At 44.8% G+C, this 15,199-nt stretch overlaps 1 protein-coding gene across 18 annotated transcripts in view; it reads right to left on the bottom strand.

The window, feature by feature from the left end:
- The window catches only part of LOC105297071 (protocadherin gamma-C4), a 159,371-nt gene that overhangs the window by 65,227 nt on the left and 78,945 nt on the right, over positions 1–15,199 (bottom strand). The window contains exon 1 of one of the 18 annotated variants that reach the window (XM_023534857.1): positions 11,747–14,426. The exons of 14 other annotated variants lie outside the window; for them this stretch is intronic. In XM_023534857.1, coding sequence (XP_023390625.1) covers positions 11,747–14,170 — 2,424 coding nt within the window. In that variant the 5' untranslated portion in view covers positions 14,171–14,426. 3 more of the 18 variants (XM_023534868.1, XM_011367416.2, XM_023534855.1) reach the window with 3 other exon arrangements.

The following is a 15,199-nucleotide window of genomic DNA, read 5'->3' as shown; positions in this document are numbered from 1 at the left end:
GAAGATTGAATTTTAAAGGGAACTTTCTCTTTTATGAGGCACGTGACCTCCCCGTTTTCTCCTGAATCTTTATCATGTATTTTGAACAAAGCAATCGCGGTTCCGAGCTCTGCATCTTCGGTTATGGAACTAGACACGGAAGTGAAAACCACTTCTGGGGCGTTGTCATTCTCATCTAGAATTTCTAGTACAATTTTACATTCAGTGGCCATGCCTCCACTGTCTTTGGCTTCTATGCTCATGGTATAACTGCTTCTGATTTCAAAGTCTATAAGGGCTTTGGATTTAATCTCTCCACTCTGACTGTCTAGCATAAACATATTTCCAACATCTCCTAGTGTTCTGAAGGAATAGGTGATCTCTGCATTGATGCCCTCATCCTGGTCTGTGGCTGTCACCTTTAGCACAGAAGTGCCTGAGGGCAAATTCTCACGCAGGCTAACTTTGTATACATCCTGACTAAACACTGGGGGGTTATCATTTGCGTCAGTGACCTCAATACTGATTTGAGTAGTGCCAGTTCGGACTGGATCACCCCCATCCACCGCTGTCAGGAGCAGGAGATGGGAGCTCTGTCGTTCCCGGTCCAGGGACTTCTCCAACACTAATTCTGGAGCGTTCTTGCCTTCAGTCTTATCCTTCATCATCAGAGAGAAGTGCTCATTATAGCTGAGTTGGTAACTCTGGAGAGAGTTAGCCCCTACGTCTGCATCTATAGCGGATTCCAGGCCAAACCGAGTTCCTGGAATTGCAAATTCATTGATTTGTAAAACAATGCTATTTTGGGGAAAATGAGGTGGATTGTCATTTATATCTTCTATCACCACGTTTATGTGAAAAACATTTAGAGGGTTCTCTGCTACAATCTCTAAAGGCAGGACACACAGAGGGTTTGGCGGGCAGAGCGACTCCCGATCTATTCTGTCACTCACAAGTAAGTTCCCGTTCTTTGTGTTTATGGTAAAGTATTGCTTCTCTGCACTAACTCTGAGATTGCGAGTCAATAAATCTCGTACATGCAGCCCCAGGTCCTCAGCGAGGTTCCCCACCACAGAGCCCCTGGCCATTTCTTCGGGAATGGAGTAGCGGATCTGCTCTGAGAGCGTCCCGCAGAACAAAGGCAGCAGGAAAGGAAAGAGTACTTGCCGCCGCTGGGTACTGCTGCTCTGCTTCGCCCTATTTCCCATCCTTCTCTGCGCCGCTGCGACCTCCGACGTTAAGAGAAGATGCTTTCTGTATAGTTTGTGTTTAGAATATCCACCACGTAGAAAACTCAAAGCTCCCAGTTTGAAGGCATCCCAATCAGCATTCCAGAATCAGATTTGCCAGAGCAGTGGTCCGTCCGGGCCACTTGCCTTTCAGACTTGCTTTTGTGACTGCGCAGAAAATCACCCTAGTGGATCCTGGACTCCGGTTCTTGCAGCACATTGGCCAACAGCGGCGCTCGGAGTTTATTTAGAAAACTGCAGTCAGAAGCCTTGCAATTGATGTGATTCGGTATTCCAACAGATATGGCTGCTGTATAGGGACCCAGGCAGTTTATGAGTTTTAGATGTGTCTGTTTTCCAGTGTTTACTATCAAAGAAGTTTCCTTAGAGATGGGGCCCTATAGAAGAGCCATTAATCCAGTAATGAGAGAAGTGTCTTTTTCTAATGAGGCAATGCAGTTACTGGAAGAACAAAGCAGTCTTCTCACCACTTAGAACAAAGACCACGTGGGAAAATAGCCCCACCAAGTGGTATGGGGAGATTTTGACACCCAGTATTAGCTTCGATCTTGTATACAGATAATTTCCCTCTTTCATTTATCAGAGGAAACTGGAGGAGAGCTCAAAGCTATCTAGGGTATACTCAGGACAAGAATGGTCAATGCCATTCTTGTTATTTATAAAAGACTTATAAAAGGGAATAAGTTTTACACTTTCATCATAAACAGCACATAAAAGCATACCCTAGTGGGTTACCATAGAAATTTAATGACATGAAATGTGAGAGTGTTTTATTTTTATCATTTTATTTAACTGGACTATATGTTACACCTTAACAGAGCCTTATCACTACTTCAAAATAACCTTCTTAATATCAAGTTTCAAAGCCAATCTTTCTTTTTTATTTTCCAAGATCTTGGTTTCCAGCTTCTAACTAGTTTAAACTGTGTTTTTAAAAATATAAAACACCTCCCTCTCTCAGCAAATACCTCATATGCTTTTTATTCATCTAATTTCAAGTTCAAGTAAAATGTATTCAATCTTTTTTTCTCAGTTTGGATTTCCATAAGCATAATTCTACCCCGATATGCTCAAAACATACTAACATTTTTCTTGACTTCAAGACAAAGTTATGCATCTATTATAAAACTTCCCTCTCCTACAGTTGAAATTCTTTTCCTCTAAACATCAGACATTCAATTTATAGTTAATCACATTAAGGTCAATTCTTAAACGAGAAGGAAAATTTGAAAAGGAACATAACTATGTAAGTAATTTGAGCCAAATATCTAGAAGTGGTGTGAGAGTATTGGGCTAAATTGATTATGGAGATGATTCCTGTGATCAAATCCCCTAGATAAGTCTCCTTTCCTCACTTGACTTTCCAAGACATTGCTTCAGATAACACATGCAGTACTAGGTAACTTGGGGTTTCAATAATGAGTTGGTTCTGAATATAAGAAACAAGTATACTTAGATATAATACAAAATGAGTTTACGAAGGAAATAAAGAAGTAATCCATGACTCATAGGCATATTGAAAACAAACAAAATTATCTAGAGGCATGCCAGCTAAATCAGTTTCTTATATAGTCTATATACCCACTCCATCTCTTATATTAACAGGCTATTCTATATGAATAAATCTGAAAAATGTGAACATGTTTAACAGATTTGAAAATAACTTTTTAATAAGCACTGGATCAAAATTAAGTTATTTCTGTGACTTTACTACATTAAAAACTCTTCAACATAGACACTAAAGTACAAGTAAAAGAATAAAAGAAAATATCACTAGTTCACCAATTCAGTTATTTCTTCAGAACAACCTAATGATTTAACTCTAGAAATAGAAAAGATGCCTAGAACTTAAGAAACAAGGAGTGTCCTACCTTTCCTCTCCTAAGGGAGTCTAGTAATTAAAAGGCAGTCAACATTTCTGTTTCAGTGGGATAAATAAATGAGACAAAGTCAAAATAATCAACAGGATCTAAACATATTACCAGCCATCAAATATCAAAATAGAATTATTTTGTGCTCAGAGAAAAGCTTACATGTGTAAACATGGACATGCGTGTGAGTGTGTGTATATAAATTGAAAGATGAGCTAGAGAGTATGTTATTGAATCAACAGACTCAAATTTGAGCATTAGAAGTCAAACAAATAATGGCAGAATATAATTAAACCAGTGGAGGCGATGCAAAGTTGAAACAGGGGAATAAATAAAAAGTGTTTGTGAATCATAACCAGTTTACATTGATAGCCACAGACACTGATGATAGAAAAATATTACTAAAATTCAACTTACTGAAAAGCAAGTCATGATAGCTAAACTGGACCTTTGGAATCAAAAGAAAATATACCAGAACTTTAAAAAATGACTTTCACAAAACTTTTCTGAAAAATGATGGTAATTCGATGAAAGGTAAAGTACACAAACTCACATGTATTGCTCTAAGTCTGTATGAACTGCATATGCTGACCCCCAAAAGTTTTTATAACAGTCTCTCCAAAAACGCCACTTAATAGACTTGTGCAGATACACTAGTAATTGGGACGCAGGAACAAAATCTCACCTGATTACTCGTAGGTTCACACTTGACTACACCGGTAAGTGAATCTTCAACTATCAAGAGAGGCTCGCTTTTCTCACAGCTCTCGTGGCTGATGAGCGTGTCCGCGTAGTTGGGCTGTGGGAAGATCAGATGACTCTTCCGTGAATCCGCCGTGAGAGACACTTCGTGGGAATAGGTCTTCAGGAACGCCTGTACTCTGTCCACGCCCACAAAGTGCGAGGTGGGCACGCTTGCCAATCCGCCTCTAGAAGCCTGGAGCAGGCGTGACGTGTGCCAGCGCCTCAGTCTGAGCGCTAGCAGCACGATGACAAAGGCGAGGAAGACACAGGAGACCGCAGCTACCGCTACTACCAGGTACAGAGTAAGACTCGAGTCATTGGGGTTGGTGGGAGACTCCAGGCTGCCCAGATCAGCTAGGAGCTCTGGGATGCTGTCGGCTACAGCCACGGTGAGTGTGACAGTGGCCGAGAGAGGGGGCTGGCCATGGTCCTGGACAGCCACCACCAGGCTCTGCTTGAGGGCGTCTCTGTCCAGCAGGGCCCGCACTGTGTGCACCTCTCCTGTGTGCAGCCCCACCGTGAAGAGCCCTGGCTCGCTGGCCTTGAGCAGGCGGTAGGACAGCCAGGCGTTCTGGCCCGAGTCTCTGTCCACTGCCACCACCTTAGTCACCAGGTATCCGGGCTCTGCAGAGCGGGGCGCCAGCTCCACACCGGTGGAACCATCAGTGGGGAGAGTAGGGTACAGGATCTCTGGTGTGTTGTCGTTCTGGTCCAGCACAAATATGCTCAGCGACACGTTGCTGCTGAGTGGAGGATCCCCGCTGTCACGTGCCATCACTTGTAGCTGCAGGTCACGGAACTGCTCATAGTCAAAGGAGTGCAGGGCATACAGGATCCCGGTATCCGAGTTGATAGAGATGTAGGAGGACAGGGGTGCTCCCTGTGCGGTGTCTTCAACCAGGGAGTAAGTGACCCTGGCATTCTCTTCGCTGTCCCGGTCAAGTGCAGTCACTGAGAAGAAGGAGGCTCCTCTGGCGTTATTTTCAAGAATGTAGGCTGAATAAGAGGAGTGAGCAAAAGTGGGCGCGTTATCATTGTCATCTGCAACGTCCAGTGAAATGTGAGTTTTTGTAGACAAGGGTGGACGTCCCTGATCTGTGGCTGTCAATGTTATATTGTAGCTCTGGATGTGCTCTCTGTCCAGCACTCTGTTTGTCATCAACTTGTAATAATATCCATAAGTCTTTTCCAAATTAAAGGGCAGATTGTTAGGAATAAAACAAGAGACTTGACCATTTTCTCCAGAGTCTTGGTCTTGCACATTCAGAAGAGCAATTACTGTACCTGGAGGAGAGTTTTCCAGCACTGAGTTAGTAGAAGATGTGATCGTTATCTCTGGAGCATTATCATTTACATCCACAACTGTGATCAACATCTTGGCAGTGGTGGAGAGACCTCCACCATCTTGGCCTTGAATTTCCATCTCATAGAATCTATATTTCTCAAAATCCAGAGGCCCCTGTATTAACACTTCTCCAGTTTGAGAATCCAACTGGAATATTTCAGAAGCTCTGCTTTCCACATCCCGGAATGAATACACCACTTCCCCATTGATTCCCTCATCTGGATCAGTTGCGTTGACCACTAGCACCCGAGTTCCAGAGCTGAGGTTCTCAGGAACACTCACTCTATATACAGACTGCGTAAATTTTGGAATATGGTCATTTATGTCGAGGACCACCACGCGAATGGGAACCGTGCCCTGGCGGATGGGATCTCCTCCATCTAAGGCTGTGAGAAAGAGGAGGTGAGCAGCCTCTTTCTCCCGGTCCAGGCTCCCCTCCAGCACTAGCTCTGGATTTTTGGCCCCATCGGTTCTGCCTCGCACTTGCAAGGAAAAGTAACTATTAGAGTTGAGCTGGTAGCGCTGGAGTGAGTTGATTCCTACATCTGGGTCCCTAGCGTTGGGAAGGGGAAATCGCGATCCCGGAGTTGCGTGCTCACTAACTTTTATCTCCACTTCCTCCTCCCGAAAGCTGGGGGCGTTATCATTAATATCCATTATTTCCACTTCCACTCCGTAAATCTTCAGGGTATCTTCTACGAGTATCTCTATATTTAAAATACATGAGGACATCGTCTCACAGAGCTCCTCCCGGTCTATCCTGCCCGCGGTAACCAAGCTGCCGCTTCGCGGATTCAGAGCGAAAAGCGGCGTCTTTCCTCTGGAGACAATGCGGACGCGGCGCTCCGCTAGCTCCCAGGGCTCCAGCCCCAGGTCCTTGGAAATATTGCCCACGAAGAAGCCTTTGTCTGTCTCTTCGGGCACCAAGTATTGGATATGCCGGGCCCCAGACTCCCGCAGCGTCCCTAGGAAAATGTACAGTAGGACCAGCCCTCTGCGGTCCAGGCGTAGTAGCTGATTCGCCATGGCTGTGGCTGAGCTGATAAATCCGCGGTTTCTTGAGCCGGTTTTTTCTGACTCAGCTTATGTATCTACGAAGTCCCGGGCCGACTGCATCCAAAATATATTAGAGAGCGAAGAGAAGTCCGTACATTAAGTTTCCAGCATCAGAATCTTTGGGTATCCATCTCACTCTGCTTTGTGTTATAGAGATGGGGAAGGGAGGGACTCTGTAGCGCGCGGCCTCCCATTCCCTGGTTGGTGAACAGCGGCGCCTAGAGTCCAATCTTATTATTGCAACTAGTAAGAAACCCCAACTAATAATGAGCCTGTTCCAGAAGTTAATGAATACACTCACCTCTTTGAGAATCGCACGTACGATATATGTAAAGCTTAAAATCGCAGACGATAGATATATAATGTGATGTTAAAGAGTACTTTTGGAAAGGATTATTAAGAGGTTTTGCTTAATTTTTTTTTTAAGTTTTCAAATACTGTGGGAACTGCAAACTTGCAGGTTAGATTAGGTCTCTAGTGATTTTTACCGACTGAAGGAACAGCATTTGTGGATGTGGGTATATCACAGTCCCAACAAAATCATTAGATAAGATGCATGACTATAATTCTTACCTATGTTTCTTTACTGAGAAAAATAATGAAACGTTTGAGAAAATATGGATGGCATTAGGGCTGGCCGTTATATAAAATGCCACGATATAAAAATATAACTGTATTCCATATCCTTAATTAAAAGGCATTCAATTTCATGAAATTTCACCGGAGATTTCTCTATATATTTACCTTAAAATGTATTTGAGTATTAGAAGCATTTAGTATTGTAAACTTTAGTCTTAACAGCGATATCCATAGGTCTAACCAAGATTTATTTTAGGAACTTTATCAAGAGATTGAACCCAGGATCTTGAAATAATAGCACTATATTAGTACATATTGGCACAACGAAATATAAAAAAACATTCTTTTAACTACTTACCTGTTTAAAAGCCTTCTTATCTGCTTCAACACTAGGAGTTAGAATGCTAGCCAATAGCACTGAAGAACTATCTTTGTTGAGAGTATCTTGTGTGGACGGACAATGATCAACAGATGTGAGAAAACTAAATTTGGGGTTAGTTTGATCGCCAGGCACACACAAATTATAAGCATAAGGCAACGTTCCCTCACTGTAGTTGGGGGGAATCTCGGGTCCAGACTTGGAGCAGAGAACAGACCCAAAGCAGCCCCCAGCGGCAGGGCTGGAAGAGCGTCGCAAGCGCAGGGCAATGGCCAGAATCACAGCGAGAAGAAAGAGCACGGAGATCAAGGCCAAGGCCACTACCAGGTAAAACTGCAGCTCAGCTTGGGGATCAGAGGGCATAGGACGGTCGCTGAGATCCGGTAGCGCCTCTTGTAGGCTGTCGGCGAAGACCAGGAGCAGCGTGGCGGTGGCCGAGAGCGGTGGCTGTCCCCCATCGCGCACAGCGACCAGCAGGCGCTGGCGGGCAGCGTCCCTGTCGCCCAAAGCGCGCGCCGTGCGCACCTCTCCCGTGCGCAGCCCCAAGCTGAACAGTCCGGGCTCGCTGGCCTGCAGCACGTGGTAGGACAGCCAGGCGTTGTGTCCCGAGTCCGCGTCCACCGCCACCACCTTGGTGACCAGGTAGCCGGGCTGCGCGGCGCGCGGCACCGTGTCGAAGAGCGCCGAGCCGTCGGGCCCCAGCGTCGGGTACAGCACCCTAGGCGCGTTGTCGTTGCGGTCGCCCACCAACACGCGCAGGCTCACGTTGGCGCTGAGCGCGGGCGAGCCCTGGTCGCGGGCCTGCAGCGTCAGTTGGAAGGCGCGCAGCTGCTCGTGGTCGAAGGCGCGCTGCGCGAACAGCACGCCGCTCTGCGCGCTCACGGACACGTAGGACGACAGCGCCCGCGGCTCCAGGTCGCTGGCCACGATGGAGTAGGAGACGTGGCCGTTGGGTCCCAGGTCGGGGTCGGAGGCGCTGACCTGCGCTATGGAAGCACCGGGCGGATTGTTTTCTGGCACGTGGACCAAGTAGGCTGACTGCTGGAAAACCGGAGCGTTGTCGTTGACGTCGGTGATGTGCAAGGTGATGGTAATGCTGGAGGAGAGGGGTGGCTTGCCTTTGTCGGTGGCCGTAATGGTGATGTTGTACTCCGGGGTCTGTTCCCGGTCCAGGGTTCCATCTGTTACTAACTTGTAATAATTATTAGAAGATGAATGAATCTGAAATGGAACATATCTACTTAAATTACATGTGACTTCTCCATTTTCCCTGGAATCCCGGTCCCGTGTTTTGAAGAGAGCCACAACCATTCCTGGATGGGAATCCTCCAAAATCTCATCAGAGAGTGAAGTAATGGTTATTTCTGGGTTGTTGTCGTTTTCGTCTAGAATTTCTATAATTACTTTACACCGTGCAGAGAGAGATCCTCTGTCCTTTGCTTCTACATCCACGGTGTATCTTTCTACATCTTCAAAATCCAAGGGTTGTTGAGTTATAATGCTTCCTGTAGTGGAATCCAGAGAGAATACGTGCTGAACTTTATCATCCACACCAAAAAAGGAGTAGGTGATTTCAGCGTTGAAGCCTTCGTCTTTGTCACTGGCGCTCACCATCAGCACTGAGGTGCCTGGAGGCGAGTCTTCACCAAGGCTGGCCCTGTACACGTCTTGGCTGAACACTGGGGGGTTATCGTTGGCATCCACCACCAGGATTCGGATCTGAGCTGTGCCACTTCGTGGCGGAACCCCACCATCTAAGGCTGTCAGGACCAAGTAATGAGCGCTCTGCGTTTCTCGGTCCAAGGTCTTCTTCAGGACTAATTCTGGGTATTTGCCACCGTCGGGATTGTCTTTCACCACCAATGAGAAATATTCGTTAGGACTTAGTTGGTATTTGCTTAGTGAATTCATACTAATATCAGGATCTTTCGCAAAGTCAAGAATTGTTCCCACTCCTGGGCTGACAGATTCGCTGATTTCTAAGTTTATTTCATCTTTATCGAATTGGGGAGCATGGTCATTAATATCCTCAACAACCACAATTATATGAAAAATGTTTAAAGGATTTTCCACCACGGCTTCCAACTGCAACTCACATATTCTTCTCTCTTTGCAAATCTGCTCACGGTCTATTCTGTCCTTCACGAGTAAATCCCCGCTCTCCGCGTCTACTTTGAAAAGCAGCTTCTCCGCGCTAACACGCAGCTTCCGAGCCGACACCTCCAGGACACCGAGCCCTAGATCCTTGGCGAGGTTCCCCACCACCGAGCCCTGGGCCAGCTCCTCCGGAATCGAGTAGCGGATCGGCTCGCAGAGCGCGCGGTAGAACAAAGGAAGAAGGAAGGGAAACAGTACCTGCGGCCGGCGGGCTGGGCGTCTCTGAGTGCAGCTCCCTCCCATTGCGCGCTCTAGTTCTCGCTGCGTCCAGGCTTTTCGGTTGGGGAGTGCACACTATCGCACTGGAAGAGCATATGGCCCAGGACAGGCGAACCCCCCAGACTCTAGGGAGAGTCTGTGCAGCCGGGAGCCCTAGTGTGTAAGGGGGTTTCCTTCTCTAAGTGTTGGCTGCGCAGGAATCCCTGGCTAGAGGCTGAGGAATCCCAAGCGTCAGCGCTTGCCCTGCACTGGCCTACAGCGGCGCCCAGAGGCTCTGTGTGGAACCGCAGTCTAGTTTTTCTCAATTTCAGGAAATGTCTCTTTGAATGCAAAATGATAACAGCTAAAATATTTGAATCTTATTCCTCAGTGATTTCGTTTTCATCATGAAACATGTTTTTCCCATTGTCAAAACTATATATTTTCATGTTTAAAATTTTTACCTAGATTTTGAATACATTAAAGTATTTCTTTCAAAAGTCAAAAAGGCACAAAAGAATATAGAGTGAAAAGTAGGTCTCTATCCCATGGCTCACTGCTATCCGGTTCTTCCACTCAGAGGCAATCATTGTTGTTCCTTTTAAGAGTATGATCCACAAAGGGAAGTACTGAAGATAAGCGAAAAACTGTTTTGTCTTCAACATTAGCTTATATTTGGAGAGAAAGTATCAATCCATCCCCCCCCCTCATATTTAGGGGTTAGAATGCAACCATTGCCATATTGATTATAATCATCCGAAGTCCCTGTGCTGCTTTTAAATAATTACACTTTAAAAACTTGCTTACAATAGCTATCATGTTAAAAGAGTAGTTTTTTAAAAAACAAAAACTGCATTTTTTTCAAAATAAAAATTATTTGAGATGTATGCATAATAATTCCGAGTCTTGTAGACAGAAATTTTAAACGACAGTTTCAGTGATTTAAAAGTAAATAACTACGACCCTAAATGGTACGTCCTCCTTCTACAGACCTATCATTGAACAAACATCGAATGACATGAAAAAAATGTTCTCATAATATTCTGAGACATATTAGGACACTCTTTGACTTTACGCTAATATTAGTTTAGAAGAGAATTATATATTCTATGTAAATTAATTATATATAAATTAAAAGTAAGAGATCAAACCAAATAAATCGCTGTCTTCAGTAACCTGAATGGGTTCTCCAGTAACTCTTCTGATAATATGTTTAGAATAGTTTTGTGTACTTCTCCACTTATATTTGGGTCTCCTGCAGAAATGACATTTCTTTCTTGACTTTAAGTTTATTTTGACTCTTAATTTCAGAGTTTTTGGAGTTTCAGGTGGATTTTCTTTTTTCTACATTAAGGAGCCACTGAAATACTCTGGACACACATCTTTTGCTCCTGTTCTTGGGAACATGTATAAATTTGTTTCCCCAACCCATTTTTTTTTCAGCCTCAGAGATTGGAGAATTTAACAAAAATAACAGAGAGGAAGCAGAACACAAAATTTGCTTAATTTAACTTTCTATAGGTTCTCTACAAACCCACTAAGTAAAATCAAATTAAAATGCTATGTCTTCCACATAAGAGTATAAAATTAGATTCACAGGCAAAAAGGATTCTGCAGTGTTACCAAGTATGATTATACTTGGAAAAATTTAAGCACACATTGTTATGAATTGTTATAGAATATTGATGAAAACTTTAAATCTCTTTGGAAGTCTATTCAACTATAAATGTCACTACAAGTATAATTTAACCACAGAGGTGTATTGTCTTCCTGGGCAAGAACAACATTGAGTGGCCTTGTGTTTGAGTTGTATTTTCAGCAAAGCTAATGCATTTGTTTCTGACATCTACCTATTCTTATCAGAACTACCTTCAAAACGAGAGCTAGGATTTCATCATGTAGCCAACAGAAGAGCACACGAAGCTATAAAAATGTAAGGCTCTGTAAAGCTAATATGATAATAGGCCTTCATTGCCATTATGTAAATATTTACTAGAAAGTAAAAACATATCAGCCTTAATAACCAACAAGTTCTACTCTTCAATGTTTTAGCAAGAAGCAAATGTCATCAAAACAAAGGAAAAAGTGAAAGAATAAAGATAAAAATTTTCACGGTGCTACAAACCTAAAAGCTAAATCAATCATAATTTTTTTTAAATGAAAGGAAAGGAATAAAAATAGAACTCACTGGAACCAAAGGAGTATCGTCTACAGGAAACTTTGAGTCATCTAACAGAGACAAAGGATCCTTTTTCTCACAACTCTCATGGCTGATGAGCGTGTCCGCATAGTTGGGCTGCGAGAAGATCAGGTGACTCTTCCGAGAGTCCGCAGTGAGGGACACTTCGTGGGAATAGGTCTGCAGGAACGCCTGCACCCCGTCCACACCCACAAAGTGCGAGGTGGGCACGCTGGCCAATCTGCCTCCAGAAGCCTGGAGCAGGCGTGACGTGTGCCAGTGCCTCAGTCTGAGCGCCAGCAGCACAATGACAAAGGCGAGGAAGACACAAGAGACCGCGGCAACTGCCACCACCAGGTATAGAGTGAGGCTGGAGTCATCAGGGTTGGCAGAGCGCTCGAGACTGCCCAGATCAGCCAGAACCTCTGGGATGCTGTCGGCCACTGCCACGGTGAGTGTGACAGTGGCCGAGAGAGGGGGCTGGCCATGGTCCTGGACAGCCACCACCAGGCTCTGCTTGAGGGCGTCTCTGTCCAGCAGGGCCCGCGCCGTGCGCACCTCACCCGTGTGCAGCCCCACCGTGAAGAGCCCTGGCTCGCTGGCCTTCAGCAGGCGGTAGGACAGCCAGGCATTTTGGCCTGAGTCTTTGTCCACTGCCACCACCTTAGTCACCAGGTAGCCAGGCTCTGCAGAGCGGGGTGCCAGTTCCACACCGGTGGAACCGTCAGTGGGGAAGGTAGGGTACAGGATCTCTGGTGTGTTGTCATTCTGGTCCAGCACAAACAGACTCAATGACACGTTGCTGCTGAGTGGTGGGTCCCCATTGTCAGTGGCAATCACCTGCATCTGCAGATCACGAAACTGCTCATAGTCGAAGGACTGAAGTGCATACAGGATTCCTGTGTCAGAGTTGATGGAAATGTAGGAGGACAAAGGTGCCCCCTGGATAGTGTCTTCAGCTAGGGAATAAATAACCCGAGCATTCTCTTTGCTGTCTGGGTCTAGTGCGGTCACAGAGAAGATGGAGGCACCTCTGGGGTTGTTCTCTGGGATGTAGGTAAAGTAGGATATGTGAGAGAAGGTGGGTGGGTTGTCATTGATATCTGCTACTTGCAGGGTGAAGCTAGTCTCCGTTGATAGGGGTGGACTTCCTCCATCTGTGGCTGTTACAGTAATATTGTAAGAGGACACCTGTTCCCTGTCGAGGGCCCTGTGTGTCACCAATCTATAATAACTATCAATGGACTTCTCTAACTTAAATGGTAGATCCCCCAATATAGAACAGGTGACATGTCCATTCTGCCCAGAGTCGAGATCATGCACATTTAAAAGGGCTATAACAGTCCCCAGAGGTGAGTCTTCCTTCAAGGGACTGAACAGAGATGTGAGGGTCACCTCTGGACTGTTGTCATTTACATCTTCTACTGTAATCAACACTTTTGCAGTTGCAAGATATGCTCCTCCGTCTTCCGCTTGTATTTCTATTTCATAAAAACCTGTTTCTTCATAATCTAGATTTTCTGATATTTTTATTTCTCCAGTATTTTTGTTTAGTTGGAATGTCAACAATTGCGTATCAGGTAATTTTCGGAATGAATATGTCACTTCTCCATTGGCTCCTTCATCCCTGTCGGTGGCAGTGACTGTCAGCAGCTGTGTGCCCACAGGCAAGTTTTCTGGAACACTCACTCGGTATTCGGGCAATGTGAACACCGGTGCGTTGTCATTTGTATCAAAGACAGTTACACTGATGAGGACAGTGCCAGAGCGGATAGGGTCACCCCCGTCGTAGGCAGTGAGGACCAGGTGGTGCTGCACCTCTTCCTCTCGATCCAGGGCGTGCTCCAGCACCAGCTCCGGGTACTTGATGCCACCGGCACGGCTCTGAACTGCTAGGGAGAAGTGCCTATTGGGGCTGAGCTGGTAGCTCTGTAGGGAGTTCACGCCCACATCCGGATCAACAGCTTCCGGGAGAGGAAAACTCATTCCTGGGGAGACGTTTTCATTAATTTTTAGGTCTAGGTTTTCCGCTTGGAATTTTGGGGCATTATCGTTGATATCAGTTACTTCTATTTCTATCCCGAAAAGTTTCACCCTATCTTCCACAAGAATGTTAAAATTCACCAGGCACCTAGCGCTGTGAGCGCAGAGCTCCTCCCGATCTATCCTGCCCGCGGTGACCAAGCTGCCACTTCGCGGATTCAGAGCAAAAAGCTGCGTCCTACCTCTGGAGACGATGCGGACTCCGCGCTCCGTTAGTTCCCGGGGCTCCAGCCCAAGATCCTTGGAGATGTTGCCCACGAAGGAGCCTTTGTCCAGCTCCTCAGGAACCGAGTAGCGGATCTGCCGAGCATCGGCTTCCCATAGCACAGCGGCGAAAAGGCAGAGCAGAATCAGTGGGCTGCGGTCGGACCGCTTCCTTTGAGCGGCCATTGTTTGGTCACGGAATCCTCGCAAAGTCCTCTCTGGGCACGTTGTATGTTTTGACCGGTTCCTTTTTCTTTCTCTGGATGCAGGGAGTCGCTGTAGCCTGAGCACCTTAAATTCTGGAGTGAGTGTCGCTGCAGCCCCTGAGCTGGTTTGTAGGAACTGTGAAGCTTTGTGTAGTTGGAACCCAGAGAATCCGAATTGAGCGCTGGCTGGGTCTCTCTCCTAGTAGGTGAACAGCGGCGCTCAGAGTCCTTAGAAGTTACTACATCCACCATGTATGCTATAGAAAGCAATCGCTACTCTGTCTTTGTTAGAGATTTTATGTTACTTCTTTGGCTTCTCGACTAATATCCTTAAATTAACTATTTGTATGTTTCTTACTGGATGGGATAAAGTACTATAAAAGTACTGTAAAATATTAAATGGAAATGGTTAAATATATTTTCCCAATAGAAATATATCCACTTTAATAGGTAAGTAATGCATATTTTATTTTTCTATGATCTTCTAGATATAATCAGAAAAGTCTTACAATTTTGTTTGGAATTTTGTTTAAATGCTCCAATTATGTTTAGACATTCATATAGAGGCTATGTGAGATATACCCCTTATAGCCACTTAGAATTTTTTATTTTAGATTTAACTAATTAATTTGTTTAGCATTAAGATCATGTAAAAGATTTCCAAATTTTTTTTCTAAAATAGTTTTATTGAGCCTCAACGAATCTTTTTTTAAAAAGTGTTTTAAATTAAAGGCATATATCATTAGAAATTAATTTGATATATTTAAATAAATTAAACAGGTAATAAACTAAAAGTGACATGTCGGTGTTGTAATGGGAAGAGAAATATGTAGAAGAAATTCAAGTGCTAGATTTAAAAAAACTAAGTTAGAAACAGTGATGTAGGTGTTTACAAAATAAGCGTTTATGTCGAATGACCTGTTTTTATCAGGGCATTGATGCCAATATAAATAATCTCTTCTGGCATTTTATATGGAAGCCCAAAGTAAAGTGGTGAACACATCTCCAA

The sequence above is a fragment of the Pteropus vampyrus genome, unplaced genomic scaffold (genome assembly GCF_000151845.1).
Source record: "Pteropus vampyrus isolate Shadow unplaced genomic scaffold, Pvam_2.0 Scaffold134, whole genome shotgun sequence".
Classification (NCBI taxonomy): Eukaryota; Metazoa; Chordata; class Mammalia; order Chiroptera; family Pteropodidae; genus Pteropus; species Pteropus vampyrus.
Note: the sequence above shows the minus strand (reverse complement) of the source record. Positions and strands in the feature narration are given on the sequence as shown.